The sequence below is a fragment of the Platalea leucorodia genome, assembly GCF_965183815.1.
Source record: "Platalea leucorodia genome assembly, chromosome: Z".
Classification (NCBI taxonomy): Eukaryota; Metazoa; Chordata; class Aves; order Pelecaniformes; family Threskiornithidae; genus Platalea; species Platalea leucorodia.
The window spans coordinates 49363270-49383836 of NC_138858.1; the positions used below are offsets into that span (position 1 = coordinate 49363270).

The 20567-nt window shown below is 40.3% G+C and overlaps 2 protein-coding genes across 3 annotated transcripts in view; one reads left to right on the plus strand and one right to left on the minus strand.

The window, feature by feature from the left end:
- The window catches only part of SECISBP2 (SECIS binding protein 2), a 30285-nt gene extending 29523 nt beyond the window's left edge, over window positions 1-762 (plus strand). The window contains exon 18 of the transcript XR_014230679.1: window positions 698-762. The gene's annotated coding sequence lies outside the window, so the exon portion shown is untranslated. The remainder of the gene's footprint in view (window positions 1-697) is intronic.
- A 1330-nt stretch (window positions 763-2092) lies between these two features.
- The window catches only part of SEMA4D (semaphorin 4D), a 36499-nt gene continuing 18024 nt past the window's right edge, over window positions 2093-20567 (minus strand). Inside the window, exons 12-17 of one of the 2 annotated variants that reach the window (XM_082336150.1) lie at window positions 20141-20313; window positions 19867-19910; window positions 18424-18750; window positions 4246-4455; window positions 2688-2785; window positions 2093-2148 (exon numbers count right to left, since the gene is read on the minus strand). In XM_082336150.1, the coding sequence (XP_082192276.1) occupies window positions 2119-2148; window positions 2688-2785; window positions 4246-4455; window positions 18424-18750; window positions 19867-19910; window positions 20141-20313 (882 nt within the window). In that variant the 3' untranslated portion in view covers window positions 2093-2118. Of the gene's footprint in view, window positions 2149-2687; window positions 2786-4245; window positions 4456-17792; window positions 18751-19866; window positions 19911-20140; window positions 20314-20567 lie in introns of those variants that run through there. The other variant, XM_082336149.1, reaches the window with a different exon arrangement.

Below are 20567 nucleotides of genomic sequence, written 5' to 3' on the forward strand. Positions count from 1 at the left end.
CTTGTGAAGTTAGAAGCTATATAAAAACTTTAACTGATTTTTAAATTCAAACAATTTTGTAGAATGTAAATTGTATAAAATCTGTTACAATATATTGATTCTATAAAGTATGGTTGTGACTTAAATAAATTCTTCTGATGGGTACTTCATGATACTTGAAATGCCAGCTTTGAGGAGGAACATTGGTAAGGGAAGCCAGCCTTAAGCTGAAATGCACAGCTGGTCACTAGTTATAATGATGATCTTTTTGTATTAGTTTTTTCTAATCTTAAATGGAAATTGAGGGTGAAAGATTCCAGGGATGAAAGATGGTTTTGGCCAGGAGATATCCTTGATCCAGAGGTAAGTTGTGATTTATTCATACTTGTGCCACTTTGATATACATCTAAAACTCTGAAACTGCTAAACTTAGTCACCACATGGAATGGAGACCAGTTGGTGAAGATCACATTAACAGCTTCTTGGGTTTTTGGCCATATTCTCTATTTTGTCTTACTGTAGAAGAGCTTGAAAAGTTACTTTGGAAACATTACAGGTTGTTTAAACTCTTAGAGAGTTATTTCCTGTTCTTATAATATAGCAAACAAAATTCACTATAAGGGGTCACAGCTGTGTTCACTGATTCTGTTACACAGATGTTTTGTCACAAAGTTGAGCTAAACAAAAAATCTGGCAATCTTTTTTTTACTACTTGCAGTACTTTGCTGCAGAGACAAGGCAAAGCTCAGCTATGCTCATCTAAAACTCTGACCTCAATTTTACAAAGCCTTACCTTCCCACTCCACCACGGAACTAAACTTAAGTAAGTCTGCTCCAAATCTATTGAACAAATAGAGGCGGGACAATTCAAGAAGAGTCTTCTTATAGTTGTCTCTTAGCCATAAAAGATGCTGCAAGAGAAACACAATGGGGAAAAATGCCCTCTGAATGTGGGTGTCAGAAGTCTGCATCAGCATTCATTTATGATTGCCAAGGTGAAAAATAGGGAAAATGGTGTGTGTTTAAGAATTTTCACCCTGCATGTTTGTTTGACCACAAGGTGATCTGGTATTAAAAAAGAAAAAAGGGTCATTTAGAAACAATCTAATTTAAATCTTACCAGTTAGGGGATAACTTTGGGATAAGTATGAAGCTTTCTGCTATTGCTAGCAGGGGCTGTCCCCATGGACTTAAGCTGTAGTGATTCTTAGGTGGCATCTTACTTGCTTCCAGATTGTTGAAAACCATTGAGAAGACAAGACAGAAAACTTGACTTGTGACTCAGACTTTTGTTTATTAGATGCAGAAGGACAAAACTCTGAACAGCAATGCAGTAAAACAATTTCACTGTGGATTAAGTAGGTCCTCACATTTCCAGTCTGCAGTTGTTCACTAGGAATATGTGAACTTGATGCAATTGTAGTCTCAGAATTCATTTAACATAGAATTTTTTAAAGCTACCACAGTTATCTCAAATATAGAAGAATAATTTGCAAAAACTAAAGAGTCTGCTTTAACTTGGGTGATTTGTAATCTGTATTTTGAGCATTAGTCAGAAGTTCTTTATTTGGTACAGAAACTTTATTACCAAAGGAAATGTGTTTGAACGAATGAACTTGCTGACACCAGAAGGGAGGGCTCTTCAAAACACTGGGAAGAGTATAAGGGTAAACACATTAGAAGAAAATAAATGGGCCAGTTTAAGTGCCTTTAAATAAATGTGATCCACATCTTATTATTAATCTCTAAATCATATGCCAAGATCCACAAGCCCAAAATTAACTGGTTTGCCTAATAAACTCAAAACAGAAGCCATACATCATATTACATTGTTTGCGCAGCACAAGTCTTACTGAGGCCTCTTTTGTTCTTCATTAAGCTGAAATAACTGGCATCGGAAAACCAGAGGTAGTTCCAGCATGGTATGGGCGGCCTCTCTTGTAGCATGTAACTTGGTTATTCTTTGGTGCAGTAAGTATATTCTTCTTCCACCTCAAGCTTCAGGTGATTCTCCTGAATATCAATTTTAATGCCAGTACTAGTACTCGCAAATACCTCTTTGAATGCTCTGATATTACAGTACCTGGTACTCTTAATTTGCATACATTTCTCCTTCTAGCCTGTTCATTCCTTTGTCCATTAGAGGCTGTTTTTCTTGTTGCAGCTCTCCTGAAGAAGTTCAGAGTGATGTGTTAATACTGCTTTAAAATTAAAATGGGGTTTAAAGGTTGCCTATACTAAGTGTTCCACATGCACGTGTTGTATCCAAAAGTTGTCAAAAGTAATCTTTGTTATAACTGTTGGAGAAAAACATTAAAAGCTAAGTATGGACTATTTTTAGAGGAAGGCCAGCTTTGATGGACAATACCATTTATGAAGTCCAGTAGTCTCTGCAATTCAATTAGTTTATGTATGTGATGAATTTAATCTACTATATTCAGTATACACAGACTACGGTTTTGGGCAGGATGACAGCTACTGACTGATTAGCGAACTGAAGGAGCAAGATGACATAACCGTAATATGTCATAGATCGAGCAGGTTTTACTGCTGAGAGGGTCAAGAATGATGATGTGTACAGGAGCGCTAATGACTTTGTTATATAAATAGATTAGGTTGCAGATGTGTCATAGGCTATCTATAAAATTGGGACTGTAGTGCATCATGTAGAAAGCACTGTAGGAGATATCTTTTCCAAAAATTCTTACCCATGTTTTCCTCCAGTTTTGCATCATTTTGTCATGCTCACTGATGGCACTTCTCCAGGTATCAAATTCTTTGGTCCATCCATCCTGACCACCACTACCTGAAAATTGTACATGGGATGATTACATAACTACGTAATGATGCAGTAAGTTGATACCTATTCAGTTACAGTACCTCCTGTGGAGGACTGGGCTAGGAGGAACAAAAGCCACCATCTTGTCCTTCATTTTGCTTTACCTCCTCTCATGTTATTTGCAAGTAAGTTCTGTTCAGATGCTTGTGTCTCTTCCCCTCTGCAGCAGACTTGATATCCTCCAGTGTAAACAGATTCAGTGCCTTTATCTGTGATTCAAGGTCTAGGAAATGCAGCCTACAAGTTAAGAGTTCACACCCATCTAAGAAGCACAGGAATGCTCCAGTTAGATCTTATCATTCTTCTCCCCAGGCTTGGTATGATGCAGCTGCCTATGTCCAGTTTGTAATTTCCCCATTTTTCAGTAATGTTACATAGTTATTCTTCATTCCATTAAGAACTTAAGAAGGGCTATTTCACTGCATTTTGATAAAATTATAGTTCTAATTCTGCCAGTTTTTCTCGCAGAATGTAACACTGCAGTGGTGACATACACAGATGTAATATTTTCTATTTATCCTTTGGGACGCTAGCAACAGTATGTAAAGCTTTTGGAGCACACTGAAAGCCTCCCTGTGTTTCACGTTTACAGTAGTTTCATAGAGATGCTCTTCATTCTGCTTCCAAGACAGACTTCAAAGTAACTGGAGTGATGGGAAGACAACTTCTGTAACTCCTACTGCTTTTCTCTGTCACTGGAAAAAGAAGGGTTGAGCTGTTCTTGACAAATTTGTGTTCGTTATTAACCAGCTAATTAAAAATACTTTTTCCTTCACCCTGCCAAGAAAATCCATACTATATCATCTTCATTGCTTCTGCTGTCTTTTTAAAGACTAATTCAGACCTTCTCCAGGCCTGGGTAAATTCTCAAAAGCTAGTTGCAAATGATGCTGAAGTTGCATCAGCCAGTTCTGGGTACCTGAAGATCTTGCACAGCTGCTGGTTAGCTAACTGACCTCCTGCCCAGCTGGTGTCCGAATGAAGAGGTAGGAACTGACCCCATGCAACTACAGGTGATGTACAAATCATCTGATTTTTAAAAATCTCGGGTAGTGGGGGTTTCTCTTTACCATCTGACTTCCTTGGTATTAAAGAATTTTTCTACGTTACCCTGTGGAGTTCTGGCAGGGCACCTATTTTAACTCTCTAGTACTCATCTGACTTCCAGTTTGTGTCCAGTAGTTTAGCAGTTTTGGTTTCATTTCTAGATCATAACTGCTAATTTGCAGGTTAGTCCTTTGTGGGAGGGGGTGGAAGAAGGAATTTTTATGGCTCTAAAACCTATTTGTAAACAACTGAAGTGCATACTGATACAGTAAGCAAGGGTTACCATCTTCAGACATGCACATATTTTATGGGTGAAAATTACAGAGCTTTTCTTGTACCAGGGTCAGGCCAAACATGGCATACCTTCAAAACCAGCCTACCTTTATCCTCCACTGTGATGTGCACTTCTGACGTTGTGTTCCCAACTTTTGAGATAAACGAACATTTATATTCTGTGTTTTCTGATACTGTGTCTTTCACCCAACTCAGAACATGCACTCTGCCATCAAACAGCATATGAGATTGCTCAGTGATGCATGCCTTCATCTTCTGCCCGTTCTTCTTCCAGACAAAATGGGAGTCATCCGGACCTGTAAAAATGTCAGTCAGCTTATTTTGTAAGAAAATACAAGATGAGTCTTTTCAAAGAAAAGAAAACAAAAGCCGAAGACCTCAAGATTAGGCTCAAAAGCATAAATGGTTGGTTGTAATGTTTCTTAGGTTTCTTCAGCTGAAATTCTGGGTGCCAAAAACCTGGGATAAAAAGGAGCTACCACTGGTAATTTAGGTTCAAGCCAAAGTTGCAAATGAGCTCATGTGTATAAAGGAATTCTGTCTGGATTCCCACAAGGGGGAACTTACCCCATGAACATGATGGAGCCGATGAGGAACATCAGCACTATCTGCCTATAGGATTTCCTGTAGAGCTAGGCCACGTCACCTACTGCTGATGAAGCTAGCTTTTAGTACGAAGCTGAAACCGAGACATACCTTGCAAAATCTAAAATAAAGGCCAGGAGGGGAAAAAGTTCAAGAACTCACTGTGTCAAAGATGCTGGAACTAATAATGAAAGCAGCAGAATTGGAAAAAGCACAGAACCATTAGTCACAGCAGGCAATTAGGCAAGACACAACTTGGAAGAAGCTTGGATCAACAACAAAGAGCAATCTAATCTTTTAGCCTTGCTGCTATTATTCGTCTTAACCTGCGAGGACAGAATTTGTATAAATCAGAGATTGACAGTAGCCCAGAGGACATATAGCAGCTGTTGCTGGAAAATTAGCAAGGTTGGCTGAAGTATACTTGGCCGTATCAGAACCTTTTCATTTAAAAGACAGACATCTGGGCCAAGCTAAGAACTTTGCAGTAATTCTGATGTTTAAAATACGCCTATTTCTCCCTCAGGGCCTAGGATCCAGACTAGCCTTAGCAAGAGAAGATGTAAAGAGAAATTTGGGGTAAAATGAAAATAAACTATTTTTGCAGGTGTGTCTTGAGAGAACAGGTAGCCTATACAGAAGTCAGCTTTTACTATGAGCGTTTCAGATTGCAAATCAATGTGGCATTTTTCTGTAGAAAAAGATTTGATTCTAGGTCAGTGTCCTGAAAACTAATTAAATGTTAGATAATCATGCAGGCAGACAAAAAAAAAAAATAGTCTTTACACCTGTGCACTTCCTCAGCATAGCATGTTAAATTCTTAAATCATTTGAAAATAGAACTAATATACTACAAATATAGAGATATAAACCAGTAGTAAGAGTAAGGGCGAATGATAGAGAATGTGATCTAGTTAAAGCCTGGTGGAGTTTTATCTCTGAGGGACAGAGGGAGGGAAGCAGTACAATCTCTCGAGAAGGATGGACAGCAGCTCTGACAAAGTGGAGAGGACAAGCATAAGCTGAACTGAAAACAGCTAGCCTAGCACACACTGATTTTTTAAAAAAAAAAAAAAGTGTCTTATGGACGATTGTACTCATTCTACCATTAACGGTCGATGGGTTACGTGTCGCTAAAATCACGTGAAATCTGGAACCCGGGACAAATTATTTCAGTAAACTAATGCTGAAGTTGGAATTTGGACAAATAGGAGGAATAGTAAGTAAATGCAAGCACAGCAGAAAGATAGAAATCTTTAAGTGGAAAAAAAAAAAAAAATAGGCTTGAAGAGTAGAAACCTACCTTCAAATACGCTCTGGATTATCATTTCTAACAGATGCCACAGTAAGTCAGAAACGAAAGTAAGCTACTTGGAGAAGTTAGTTAAGACCAGCTTGACCACAGTGAAGATCAGTAAGAAGTGGGAATGCTGCGGCACAAGCCTCGGGATGAACTTTTCCAAGTGTAGAAGAGTCATTACTCTAGCATGGTAAAGCTAAAAGCTAGGTGCTCAAGTAAAGCCACAAGCTCACAAGTTTTATTTGCAGTAGTTCAAACCCTAACACGTGGGAACAGGGCCATTACCTAAAACCATGAGCTTGAAAGATACCATTTTAGGGCCATGTAAGGAAGTGGCAAGTTCAGTGCAGGACACTTCCCTAAACTTACTCCAAACGTTACTACTCACACCAGAGAACCTGCTCTATTTTCTGGTGCTAAAGATCACAGTTGTTCTGGAGATCTCCCAAAAGCTCACAGTTTAGACACAACATTTCACCAAAAGACTAAAATCAAACAATTTCTTCACATGGGAAATCCTGCAAGCTGTGTTGTTGCAGGTCAGCCCCTTAACAAGTTGCAACTGGGCAATTTTGCCCTACCTTTGTTTTCTGGGTAGTCAGAAGCACTGGAAATCCCCACAGAGTAACACTCATACACAACTTAGTTGACAGCAAAATCTAGGTTCAAGTGCTAGTCAGGGTTTTTACTGATCTTCGTGTTTCACTGCAGTTTATTCCTGATTTTCAGGCACTGTGCTATTACCTTCTCTACTTTTATTTCCTTTTCAGGATTGAGCAATAGAAAAAATAAATACACTGTGAAACAGCTTCATCTGCAAAAACTTTGAATCACATTTGTTAAATGCAAATTTGCTACACCTCGAGAGTGAGATAAGTTCAGACTCAGATGTAACAGAGTATTTTTTGAAAACAAAGGCAATTAATATGAACACATACTCTGCATTTGCTACTGTTATAATACAAATTAATTACATGTCTAGTGTAAACTTTAAAATACAGATTTCTAATACATTTGATCTACTTACTTTGCCATCCATTTTAAGAATGCTTGAAAGATTTAAAAAAGTCATCTCATTAAAATGTAACATTCAAGCAGAGAATTAAACAGCAAGTCAGTCTAGATACGTAAGTATCTATGTTTAAGCAACAATGAAAGATATTTCAAACAGTTAACTTCGAAAACATTGCTTCAATTTCAGTAAATACATGATTAATAAATCAACTTCACGACCTTAACAATTTTAGAAGGGGAAAGGTTAACAGTTATCAAACAAAATAAAAAAAGCTTTGCTGCACTGTTTAAACTACCCCTTTTCTCTGCATAAGCTCTTCATAATTTCCAGTGTCTCTGGAAGTGTTTGCTGCTTTTCCATATAGATTGTATTTTCTATACCGCTCCTGTCAGCACTTTGAGTGAAATGGTACTGCCCAGGTAGTAAGTTTCCGCTGGCAAAATGGGTTCCCTGACCTACATCAGGTCAGGCAGGTTTGCACAAACCATGTATTTAGTCAGCAGATGATTCTGCCTCAAGATTTCCCAGAAGGAAAAATGTCAGCAGCCACAGATAGCATTAAAAACTTAAACCACTGCAGCTGCTTGTAAACTTCCACCCACAGTCTAACTGTATTCACTGAATTATTGGTGTAAATTTGATCTTAGGTTAAAATAAATCAATAAATAAATAAACCCAGATGTAAAGAATTGAAGTATACAGCTACAGATCCAGAGCAGCATGCTGACGTGCCCTGCTGAACTGTACCAAATTAAGCATTTGCCATATACGCATCAAACCCTAACAGACCTGTGGCTTTCAAGAAGGCTTGGAGATACTAATTTAAAAGCAGAGAAGAGAAAAAAAGAGATTATGGATTAAGTAGAGCTCACTGACATAAGGCTGGGGTGGGGGAGCAAGAAGGAGTACCGGCCAAGCTAGCTCCTTTTGCCAAATGCTGCAGCCTGCAGAGCTGCACAGACATTTCAAAAGCTACCCAAAGAAGCTGTATAAGCGAAACGCTCAGTAGCACTGCTGCACTGCTGCTGGTTTAGCACGCTGTTTTTCCTAATTTTTAACATGGTTCTTGAAGGGTAACATTAAAACAAGGCTTCCCTATAAATTATTCAGAGAAACACTTCAGGATAGAGGGAGGTGAGCTGGGTGAAACAGAGCATGAGAAATCCAGTGAAGATAACAGACAGGTATCCCACAGAGAAGTTCCAGCAGGGTAACAAAAAGTCTTTTTCACAAATTCCTATAATCTAGACACGGAACTGCTACCAGAGGCTATCCTCAGTGACAGGAAGTTTAGGTTGTTGGGGGAAAAAAACTCCCCTCTATTCCCCAATGCACACCAAAACCCTTCCAAAGCTCACAACGTGTAGCAGGATAGAAGAAAAAAGTTAATCTTTTTTTTTTTTTTAAAAAAAGAGTGGCATCTGGATTTAACGCTTGCTATCTAGCTTACAGCTTTGGCTCGTGCTGAATGCTACTGAACTAAACATCCCAGATTTCAGAAAACCAAGATCATATAGAAAGTGCTCATCCAGAGCAGGGATTAAGTTTTTAAAAGACACGACAATCTGGGTTCAGAAAGATGATTATTTTAAATCAAAGTTAGCACAGGAAGAGGTTAGTCAATCGTTAATATGGAAAACGACCACCAGCACTACCCAGTACGTGAATGCAAGTTAGATTTAAGGCTGATCACAGTTAATCTTGAGTTGTAGGAGTCTGAGCCACTGTTGCTGACAAGCTAACAAAATAATAAATGGATAGTAAATGAAGCAATCAGGAGGGTCACAGACTGGAAAAGTGGGGAAGGAAAGAATCTTTAAGACAAGCAGTTTTCTGGAAATAGTGTCCAGGGTAGGTAACCTGAATCTGAGAGAACTGGGGGGTTTTGGTAGTTTTGGTTTTTGGTGGGTTTTTGTTTTGTTTTTCGACTAGGAGCAATCCATTCTAGAAAACAAACTGGAATAGCTTGACAGCAATGAAAAAAAAGCCAAAACAATCACTTAAAAAGCCAAGGAAAACAGACCTCTCTGAAACATCAACAGAGACTATTGCTTCAAACACCAGATAATTCATACTGAAGAACGCATGACATACATACTCCTTGAAAAACCTGGTGACTTTGTTAAATTACTGGTCCATTTTCTGTCACATCACCATGGCAAGCTGATGCCGCCTTGTCGAGGCGGATTAAAAGCAGGGAGCGCCTGCCGCAGAAGGCGGACCACGGAAAAGCCGGCAGGAGCAGGCAGTCGCCCGCGGAGGCGATGCCCAGCGCGCGCAGATGGAAGTGGGACGCGGCATCTGCCTTCTCGGGTTGGAACTTCAGAGCAGGCCGGGAAAACGGCTGCCTTGCCTACGAGACGAAAATGCAATTCGTCACTGTCCACGCTTCCCAGCAGGAACAGCATTTATTTAGATATTCTCTGAGTGGGTCCAAAAAAAAAGGTTTTGCAATTGGAACCCAGATAATTGCCTCTGAAGAATAATTAAATGAAGGACTAGCAAAGTAGAACGAGGGACTGGCAGAAAAAATTAGTTTCCAGCTTGAGTTTGCATACTTATTTTTGGCCCTCCCATCAGCTGGCAAGGCTACTACATTAAGTTTTAAAATAAAGTGAAGAAAATTGGAGAACCTATTTCGGGGTGTAACCTGCTCTCCAGAAATCACTCCTGCCCTCCAGAGAGCACAAGCTACTGCTTTTGCTCCTTCATTTGCCAGACAGACCCAGCAGGAAGATGACTGGAAGAGATGGAAATGAGATTTTCATCTCCACTGAGGGGACAATGCACATGACATGCTGAAGCAGCTCTGGTAAGCCATTTCTGCTGAAATAGTTAAAAAACAGTGACAGCTATGTTCCAAATCCATACCCAGTTAATCAGCCATCACACTGAGGGATTAATTATTACAAGTCTACAGGTTGCAGCTCTCATGGGGAAGACAAGAAAGATAAGCGTACAGGTAGTCAGTCTGCAAACAGGGCTGGTGGGGGTAACAAGAAGTTCTGAGGAAAAGAGCATCACGTTGGGGTTACGCTGCAGAGACTCTGATGCCAGTCCAAACCCATCACGTCTCACTAAGGCAGCACTGGGAAATCCAGCTTTTCAGTCATGGCCAGGGTTTAGGAGTTGGTACCAGCGTACCGCTCCAAGATGAGACATTACTGAATCAGAGCTGCATATTAGTGAGGAGAAGAACAGTGTAAATATTTATGTTGGATTGCAAAAGAAGAAGAGCTAAGCTGGGACATCAAGTCAAACCTTGTAAGCAAATGATACATAGAAGTAAATATACAGCAGGTGAACCTCTCTCCTGAGAGAAGACACATGCCAAAAGTCATTTAGAAATTACATTTGGATCTCGACAACCCCAATGTGAAGCAAACTTCTCCTTTTATATATACGTAGTCATACTATAAAAGCTGCAATGGATTCTGCAATACCTCTTTTTCTTGCACTCTTGTAGTCCCCCCATAATAACACATATATGAAATTCAAAAGGTGAATGCTCCTCGTTTTGTGACCAAACCAGTTTGTCTCTGCGAACGGCCCGTGCAGCACCTGATTCCAGCAGTGAGCTGAAGAACTGAACTCAGCAACTCGGCAGCAAAGCTGCTGCTTCCCACGGGTACTCCTTCATATAGGTACTGGCTGTTTTCCTTAGTCTCAAGAGACTTTCTGACAAATTATTTTCTGAAAAGGATGGCTTATTCAAACTGTGCAGCTACCAATCAAAAAAACTTTTAAAACGATGCAATGGGCTTAATCTAACTAAGCCCTCTGCTGACATATGATGCAGCTGATCAAATTCACCAGTGAGTGTACAAGAACACTTACTGGTATTATATGGGATACACTACAACTTGCATGCAGTTTGAAATGTTTTAAGCACATTACAACAGTAATAATTACTTGCAGGCTACGACTACTAGTCCTAACTGGACTGATTTCCTCACAGGGAGGAAGATATTTTAGAGTCTCTTCTTATGTTTTAAGCATTTATAAATTGCCAGAAGTCACACAAGAAGAGGTTTCCGAACTGCACCTTATTATTCATTGCACAGGAAAAACCTGTATGAATGCAGCCAGCTGCACACTCTGCAAGGCAAGACTCTATTCAGCAGGAAAAAAAAAATGAAGGAAATCTTTTGAAGAAGAAGTAATAAGACCTTCTTGGTTCTGCTTCTCCTCTTTACTCTTCCCTTTTTTAACTTGATGTGCCTTATGCTTAAATTATGTTTATACTGAGGTTACACTAGTCCTTACAAGAAAATAACATATTAATAAAAAAAAGGAAAAAGGTGTTCTTCTTGCATGCCTTCCCAGATATTTCTTAGCTTGACCACAGCCTTTACATATAAGAGTGCACAGCAAAAGAAACTTGTACAGAAATTTTTCAAAATCTGCTGTTGATGCCAGAAATTAAGAATCCAGCATCCATATCATAGTCCTTACAGAAATTAATTTTCAGTTGCCTTACAGCAGTGACTATGCTCTTTTTACACGCGGCGTCAGATGTAAGAGGGCCACACACAGATCCACACGATGGAATGGTGTCATCATACCAAGATGACTTTAAGTCAGTGCAGAAATCACTGAAACAAGTGGTACAAAACTACAGAATTACAAATTAACGGCTACTATCAGACTACTGTAGCCAAAGATGCTGAAACTGAGTTGTAGGTAGACAGCAGCCGATAAAGCACCAAAGGTCTGTGGAGACGCTAATTCATAAAGCGGGATATGAAACTGTTTAATGAGGTACAAACCTGGCACTCCCATATGAGGATAAAGATAAACCAACCACAGATTACTGAACAACCATACAGATGAAAGTCAAGGGTATTCCTTCAACAAAGCATCACCATGTAAATCTCAAAATATACTGCATAAAAACTAAAAAATTATTTTACGAAGTTTTAAAATATTTGTGCAGTGGATTGAATTGGCCTGGTAGATGCAGAGCTTTTCCTCTCTAGGCTACCTGTTAAACCATTTTCAGGTTTCAAAAACTAATGATGTATCATGTCCACAGGCATAATTATTAAGAAACACTCACTAGCGAAGGTAGAAAGAGGAGATGTTCTGGGGATTACTTCATACAACAGTTCACAAAAAGAAAGACTAGCTGGAAAATGCAACTGGTTATAAAACACAGATGTACATCCACGGAAAATTGCTATCTGATATTTGTGTTCCTGTAAGAGCAGAACAAAATAACGACCGAAGTAAAACTCCATTTTAAGATACTGACATGCTGCAATTTAAATGCTGTTAATTTGTAGTCCTAGACAAACATTTTGTGGTCTAGCACAAAGCACTTTCCTACGCAGGCTCATTCTGCTCGGGGTGCTGCAGGCCTGCACGCCTCTCCTGACAGAGCTCTTAATACATTGCACCACGCCAACCAACCAGACCACCCCGGGGCACCACGGGTGATGCAGTTCATCTAAAAAACCTCACCCAAGGGCGACTTAGAAAAGCCACTTCCAGTGAGAAAGCTTACTCGTGTCCGTGGGCAAGTCAGTCTCTGGCAGACGGGCTCCTCCTCCCAGGGCAACAGGCGCGCCTTGGGGCGCAGGGGCCCCCCGCTGCAGGAGCGCTTGGCGAGAGCGGCACAGGCAGCCCTCGGGCACCGGGACACAGCCGCGGGCGAGGTCCGTTCCGGACTCGCTCGGCAGGCGCTTTGCCTAGAGTTTTGCTCCGTCTGTAGCAGCGCTTGGTGAAGCACAGCTCCTATTTTCCCCGCCCTTCTGCGTGCCTTTCAGTGCGGCTTCTTCACCAAAGAGAGGAAAACCGTAGTGAATCACGTGCGACTCCGATTCTTGCGAGTTGTGGATCTTTTCCCGCATGGATGTGGGAAGCTTTCTTTGCACTCCCTTTAAAATAGCGTAACCACAGGGAACAGGCATTGTACGTGGGTGTTATCAGGTACCCATCTCAATATCTCTGTGAAATAATAACTCCTTCAAAGTATACTGCTGAGTTTGCATAACTTTTATGTTCACACTCCAGGGGTTATTTTAATGAGACTGAAAAGTTAAGAAACCATTATGGAAAAACTCCAGCTTCAGACAAACTAAGGGAAGAGGTAAGACTTCTTGACACCATGGGCACTGACAGTCTGAACCTGCAGGCCAGAAATACAAATATAAAGCATAATGTTTCGCACTGTTTGTGATTATAAATGCATTTAAATTGTTGCTCAGCATACTCAGGATTTTCTAGTATGTCATTCTTCTGTGAAATTACGGCCAAGGATATACTACTCTATAGTTTGGGGAGGAGGTGTTAGTAAAACATCTTTAAGGAGAACCAAAACTGCTAGAAAAAGCCTGTTTCTACTATACCTACATTCAAAACAGAGCACACCAGAGGAATTATAAAGCAGGTGCACACACCATCAACTCCCTGCCTCTCCCCTGCACCAGATGGTGTAGTATTTTGTTCAATTTATTTGAAGCCTGCCTCAAATGCCTTTAGAGGGTTTAAAAATTCTGTAATGGGAGAGAAAAGTTCTATTAGAGAAAGTATACGGGAAACCTAATGTTCGCCAGTGAGTAACTAGCAGACAGGTCTTTGGAGAAACGTGAAGACGTGAGACTCTTCAGGGGAGCAGAGAGAAACTGGGAGGGAATTCGTGAAGGGAGATTTATTCCTTCCTTTTCAGGAAGGGCAGGAGCACTCCATTCTTGAAAAACTCATTTTCTGGAAAAAAATAACAGTATGTGACAAGTGGCTGTTTGTGCTGTATGCACTTTAACTTAACGCTGTTGAAATGAGGCAGTTACAAGGTTGTAAAGTATTATCCTTAGGCGAGCTTTCAGGTTAAAACATGTGGTATGAGTAAGAGATGAGTAAGAGAACTCACCAACTCCTGCTGAATTTCCAGACAGCTTGAAGCAGACATTTACAATTAAAAAAAGGAAGAGATTCAGTAATTCACATAAAAATAATGTTAGAAACGTAATTAAAAATAAGCTTCACGTTTTTGACTGGATAATACGGCAATCTATGTATTTGCATCATACATTTGCTGATACCATATCATTTATGCGGAAGACCAGGTACAACATTTAACTCTCTGCCCGTCTCATTTTACCCTTCTGCTCCTTGTGAACACATTTTACCTTATATTTATAGCAGAGGGAAATAAAGTTCCATTACAGCTATGTTTATATAAAGAAATATAAACAGGCACCGAAGGAGTGTGAATAAATCCAAGTAAAGAGCTTCCTAGTAAAAGCATTTGTTTAGCCACCCCCCGCACCAAGGTCAGTTTATACATCCTCACATGCAGGCCCCAGAAAGATGCAGAAGACGCACATCAGTTTGGTACGCTGGTTTGCATTTGTTGGGTTTTTGGTTTGTTTTTTTTTTTTTTTTTTTTTAATCAATGGAATAAAGTTGTGATTCTGGGTAAGAGAAGGGTGCGATGCATCAGCCAAGTGCCTTGTTTCCCAAAGGCAGTAAAACCCCCATCCGTAACAGAAAGTCCCATCCTTCACTGCTTTCGGAGAGAAGTCAGAAACGCTTCCACAGCTGGCTCATCCCGCCCCTGCCTGCGCCATCACCGCACCTCTGGGACGGCCGATTCCTGTTACAGTTTCTTCCACTATCTGTCCCTACCTCCTCAGGAGGCTGACTTTAGGACACTGCTCCTTCTGGCTTAGGCCGACTGCCAAGGGAATTACGATTACTGACAATTTTTAAAAAGCAGCACGTGAGTATCATGTTAAAACAAGACACTGCTGGATGAAAAAAGTAATTTTTAAAATAAATTCCAGATCTGTAGCACAATTACCAGGCTGTTTAAATCCTCCCGCTGTTCTTTTTAGCCATGGAAATACAAATCATGCCTTTGTTAAGACCTACTCTAATAAAGATTTACGCATTTTGATCTGATTCCATGTACACTAACAGACACTGACTCACAGACAGACCAATATGAAACAATGCTACTTTCTCAAATTAATCTATATCTATATTCTCTTCTTTTAAGGAATAAGGTTACATTTTAAGACCCGTTTAGATCCATTAAATCTCACTTAGCTTAAACAGGCAACTACTATCCAAACAAAAGCTGAAAGACAGATGTTGGATTTCTATAGGAAAAAAAGCTTTGTCCTTCTCCTGTACACCTCAGATAATCTATTCTTCATAAAATGGAAGTTGCCATTACTGTAAGTACTTTACCATTTGAAATAATTTAAGACTAAAAAGGAATAACTGACCTGGTCCAGAAAAATACACTGAATTCAAAATCCAACAGAAGTGTATTTTTCAAATGGCATATGTACCGGCAGTGAAAATCTTTACCTGCTAAACATCTACATGCAATCCTGATTCAGTGAACTCCTTCGGCATGCAAGTGAGCCTATTAAAGTCAATTGACGATTAATAGACTAAAGTAGGCTGCTAAATCAGAGCCTGCATTGTATAGTACAGTATTCGCAGTGCCCGGTTCTGGGTAACAGCATGTTCACAATATATCCTAACGTGGTCTTTTTTTCTTCCTTCTTTTTTTTAAACATCAAAGAAGTAAAACATACGCAGTACATGGCGACACAGCTAGACCTTTAATGCAGAAAATGTTGGTTTATACAGGGGTCCTCCAACTTACCTGTGGCTTGGCAGAAGAGGCGGAAGGGTCCCCGGACACTAACATGCTGTGCCTGGTCACTTAGGAAAGGTGGCAACAACATGACCTTTACAGGGTCTGTGCTAGACCAAACATCAGGCTGGGTACTGGTGGGTGAAGGAGGTGAATCACTTCCCACACAGGACAAAAAGGAGGTACCAGTAGGAGGGAAAGGTATAGGAGATGAGGCTGTGTAACAGAAGAGGACAGAAAAGAAAAAAAAGAGGGTACTAAGGAAAAAAGTTTTGAGAAATTCATCACACACCGAAGAAATAATGCAAAAAGACAAATGAATTTTAGAAGGGTAATATGAGGAAGTGTCCCTAGGCCCCTAGAGAAGAGCGCTTTACTTCTTCACCCATGTTTCTTTCTCCATCCTTCCAATCCTCCCCAGCCCCGGGTTATAACCCATTCAAATAAAGCTGAGAAGAGAATTCTGCTTCAAATTAATTACAAAAGTTTTCACTTTTCCCCCTTAAAGGAAACCACAAGTAACATTAGTGCTTGCAATACGGAAAGCAGTGTCATTGTGCCAAATTTCATAAAAGTCAAGATGTAATACAATTTATTTTAATATTTATTCTGTTATATGTACATAATTAAAATAGAAAAATAAAACCAAACTGAATCTTATAAAATATAAACTGTTTACACTAAGATGGTCTAAATTATGTTCGCATGAAAGTTCAACATAGAAAAGCAGCCCAGGCATACTGCTATTTACTGTTAAAACATACTCTACTGCTAGCAATATTTACAGAAAGATGCAGTGAGAGGAACAATTCTTCAGGACTGTACCGCACAAAATGCTTTTACAGACAAACAGTGCTGCTGTGAACCAGGCTGAGAACAAATGCACACTTTCACGTTTGCAGGCACGATTCACATGAACAGTTCGAATGACTGATTGTTTGAGCAGCTCCAGTTTCAGTCTCCAGTTGCACAGGAGATTGGAAGGTGTCATCCAGAAAGGGTGACGCTGCAAAGATTTGTCACAAAAAGAAGCTGAGTTATTTCTGAATCTGAAAAAAAGAAAAAAAATCGGCAATGTTTTCTCATCAGGCTGTATCCTAACAGTCCATTCCAGCGAGTCACTAGCTGAATTACTGTAGTTAATTCTTCTTGATTCGTGTTTCGCTTCCACAGTGCAAAAAACCTCTCTCATGTCACGGCTAACTGACGGCTGCTTGCCTGTACTGTTTCATCAAAAAAAAAAAAAAAAAAACAACAATAATATCCCCAAAAATCCAGGTTTGTATAGAAAATAGAATGTGACTATGTCCAGCTTGCTGGTTAAGGGGGTGGAGGGGGGGTGGGGGGGGCGGGGAAGAAAAAAAAAGGAAAAGCGTTCCTAAATCTATTATTTCCTCCCTCCCCACTTACTCCATGTTTTGTACTGATATTGTTGTACCTAAATTTCTAGAAAGCAGCAAAGAAAAAAGCCTTTAAACAAGATTATCCCTGAGAGTCTTACACAAATCAAGCGAATGCTATCCCCATTATACCTTAAAATCTAAGATACTTAAAAAGTAGTTAAAAAAATTAACTTTAACCAACTAAAGAGACCTAGTGTGCCAAAACACAAAGCTTAAAACTAAAAATAATCACTAGAAGCAAAGAAAAAAAATGTCCCAATCTGGACAAAAGTCTATAATTTACCAATCTGATAAACTAAACTTAATTTCCAATTTGGAATTAAAATGAAACTAGGTCTTTTTTTAATGGCAGCTAAAAATATGTGTGGGCTGAAGTACTTTTTAAAGCCAACTGAATTAGAAAGTTACTTTTATCCCATGGAAGAACAGGGCTGAAGAACAAGCAATTAACTGTTCACCAGAGCAAAGCGCTCAGTGGGGGGAAAATTGGGAACAAACAAATGGTGATCTGAAACTGGCCATTTTAAAAGGAAAAAAAAAAAAAAAAAAAAGACAGTACAACACAAGATGCTATGGTCTGCAGACAAGAACACCGCTTCTCTAATCTGGCGAGATCTGAACGCAAATTGGCTTGCTGTACAGCTTAAGCATGTAAACCCCGCTATGGCTCCGCTGTCACACCCACGCTCTCTGTGCTCAAACAGCTAGCCGCAGGACCACAGCTGATTTCCACCACTGAAATGGGCGACAGGGTCCTTCAGTCCCCCTCCGCATCCGAGTCGGCGTACTTGAGCTCACACTTGACATCGAAGGGCTTGTCCTTGGCCTCTCGGGATGCCTGCGAATCCCCAGGCTGCAGCTGGCCATTCCCACAGTCGGGCTCAGTCTCATAGCCGGTGTCGTGCGCCGGCTTCGGCTGCTCCCCGCTCTGGTGGCTGACGCTGCCTTGCTCCACCAGCGTCTCCTTCACGCTTTGCTCGCAGTCAGAAAAATCTGACTTCGTTTTCTTCTTACCAAGCAGCACGACAGAGCGAAATTTCAAGCACTGCCCTGGCAAGTACCCTTTGTAACAGTTGTAGGAGAGCAGGCACAAGAAGAGAATAAAAAAGAAGAGGAAGAGGAACATCAACAGGAAGTTATCGTTTGACTTGAGGAACATCGTCTTTTCCGGGACCGCGTCAGGAACTGAATTGAAGAGCTCCGTGTTGGAGGCTGCGCTTGTTAGAACAGGGCCAACGGGCTTTGTTACTATCCTTGCTGTTGTTACTGGTACCATCTGAGTGGTCGAGGTGTGAGCGGCAGACCCCTCGGTTGATACAGCTGACACTTTTGGCACATCGCTATTACCTTCTGTTGGTGCAGCTGCCGCGGTGGGGCCCACCGTGGTATGCTGTATCTTTTTCAGTTCCAAAACGTGCTTAGCCAGCACTTGAGAAAATTTCTTATTCTTCACTTTTTCTTCTGACAAACACTGGTAAACACCGCTGTCTCCTTCTGATAAATTGAAGATGAGCAGTGCCTTTTCCAGCAGACGGTACTTGGGGCTCTCCACTCTCAGCACATCGTCTTTGAACTTCCAAACTACCTGTGCCAGATTGGACTTTTGAGAACACTTGAGTTCTGCTGTGCTCCCATGCTTGAATGTATGCTGTAGGGAATTCTCTCTTACTTTATCTGGAACATCAAAATAAACGTGCAGAGTATCAGCAATGATTCCCGTTTGCTCTAATCCGTACAGTTTCACGAGACTGTGCTATAGTCTTAACGGAAACGTAAAGATTACAGCATTCAGATTACCTCACAGGACCAAGATGACAGCATGCAAGAATCTCAGTGAAATACCAAGCTACAGCTGTGTGCGAGACATCAAGACAGACGAAAAGATAGGACACCTCAAACGCTAAGACAGCCTCCACTTCTAAAGATGAGACCTTGTTGATCCACAGGTGAGTGTGCATCTGAGATGAGTCATTGTTTGAGACAAGATGCTGAACTTGGTATCACTTTATATGCAATTGGTGCCTTTTAAGTAAATCAGCAACTACAAGATATCCAAGAAGAAACTGAACAAAGTGCTGTTACTCAACTTAAACTCTTATAAAAAAATATCAGCACTTACTGGCACACCCATAATGCAATACCATAAATTAACAAAAAAAAATAACAAGCAAAACTCTCATGGCGGTTCATGCTTTGCTTTGTAAATAAAACTCTTAAGAGCTTTGTTTACTGCAGTATATATCTCCTGTAACACTACTCTTCTTTAACATCTCCTTGATCGGGTGGCAGCAGCACACACTATGAAAAAAGGACCTGTGGTTACTTGCCTTAAAGCACTATGGAGAGTACTTCAGCTGCTCTGTATCATGTTCTGAGTCCCCCTCCCCTCTCACCATAAAACCAGCTTTTTTCAGGATCATTTCATCTGATCCACCAGCAATAAACCAGCACTTATCAAGGCTCACAGCAGAATGTCAAATGCTGTATCAAGAGACAGAGGCCTCTGCACTAGAAGTACTTATGGTAAATACTGCTTTCATTCACAAGTCGTTGTTGAGGTGCCCCCGTTCATTTTGGAGATTTTTGCACTGCACACTGAAATGTATACAAATACAGACATTTTAGACAACATGCAGGCTGTACACATGCTCCAATATTCAAAAGCAGAATCTCATACCTATTAAAATATAAATGAATGTCCAGATAATCACAAAACCCAAGACAAACTAAACACAACTCTTTCACTATGCCACCTAGACATGTGAAACAACTCTTCAAAGACTAACTCACCAGAACAAGACGACGCATCTCCACCTATGTTCTGAATCCAGTTCCTGTAAAAGGAAGTCCAAGTATTACAACTTCAAATCTTGTTTCCTACAGCCTACCCATCCTCTCGTACTGAGCAAGATTCATCTAATCTAAATAGCACAAGCAAACATAGAGAGATAGGAAAAAGTCTGTATTTGAAAACACTCAGTTAAAAAAAATGCCTGTTATCAGTAAGGGGCAAGACTGATGCAAGAGTCATTGTAACTGTGAGGTAACCAAAGGCTACCATTACCTTTCAATTTCACTTTCTTTAAAAATATCTATGCAGGAAGCTTCAACAGGTTTCCAAGCACAGTAAGGATCCCTTGCTAAAACACAGTCAACACAAGTGGTGTACTTGTCACAGAATGCCACCGGAGACTGAACCACACCAGAATTTGAACCAGCATAGAGGTATCTTCTGCCCTAAAAAAACAAAGCACAACAAAAAAACCACAGCCAATCACTTTCTCAAAGTCAAACAATCCAATTCGTGAAACAATTTAAAAATTGTTAAAAGTGAAGAGTTGCATACATACAGCCATGTTTGTAAAAACCAGAGCATGAGGGGAATAAGCATTTTCATTAGCTTTTATTTCTAGAAAGGAAAGGAAACTTATCCTGAAAATATTCAGCGATGCTGAAAGTACAGGAAGACAAAAGAAAAAAAACCTGAAATC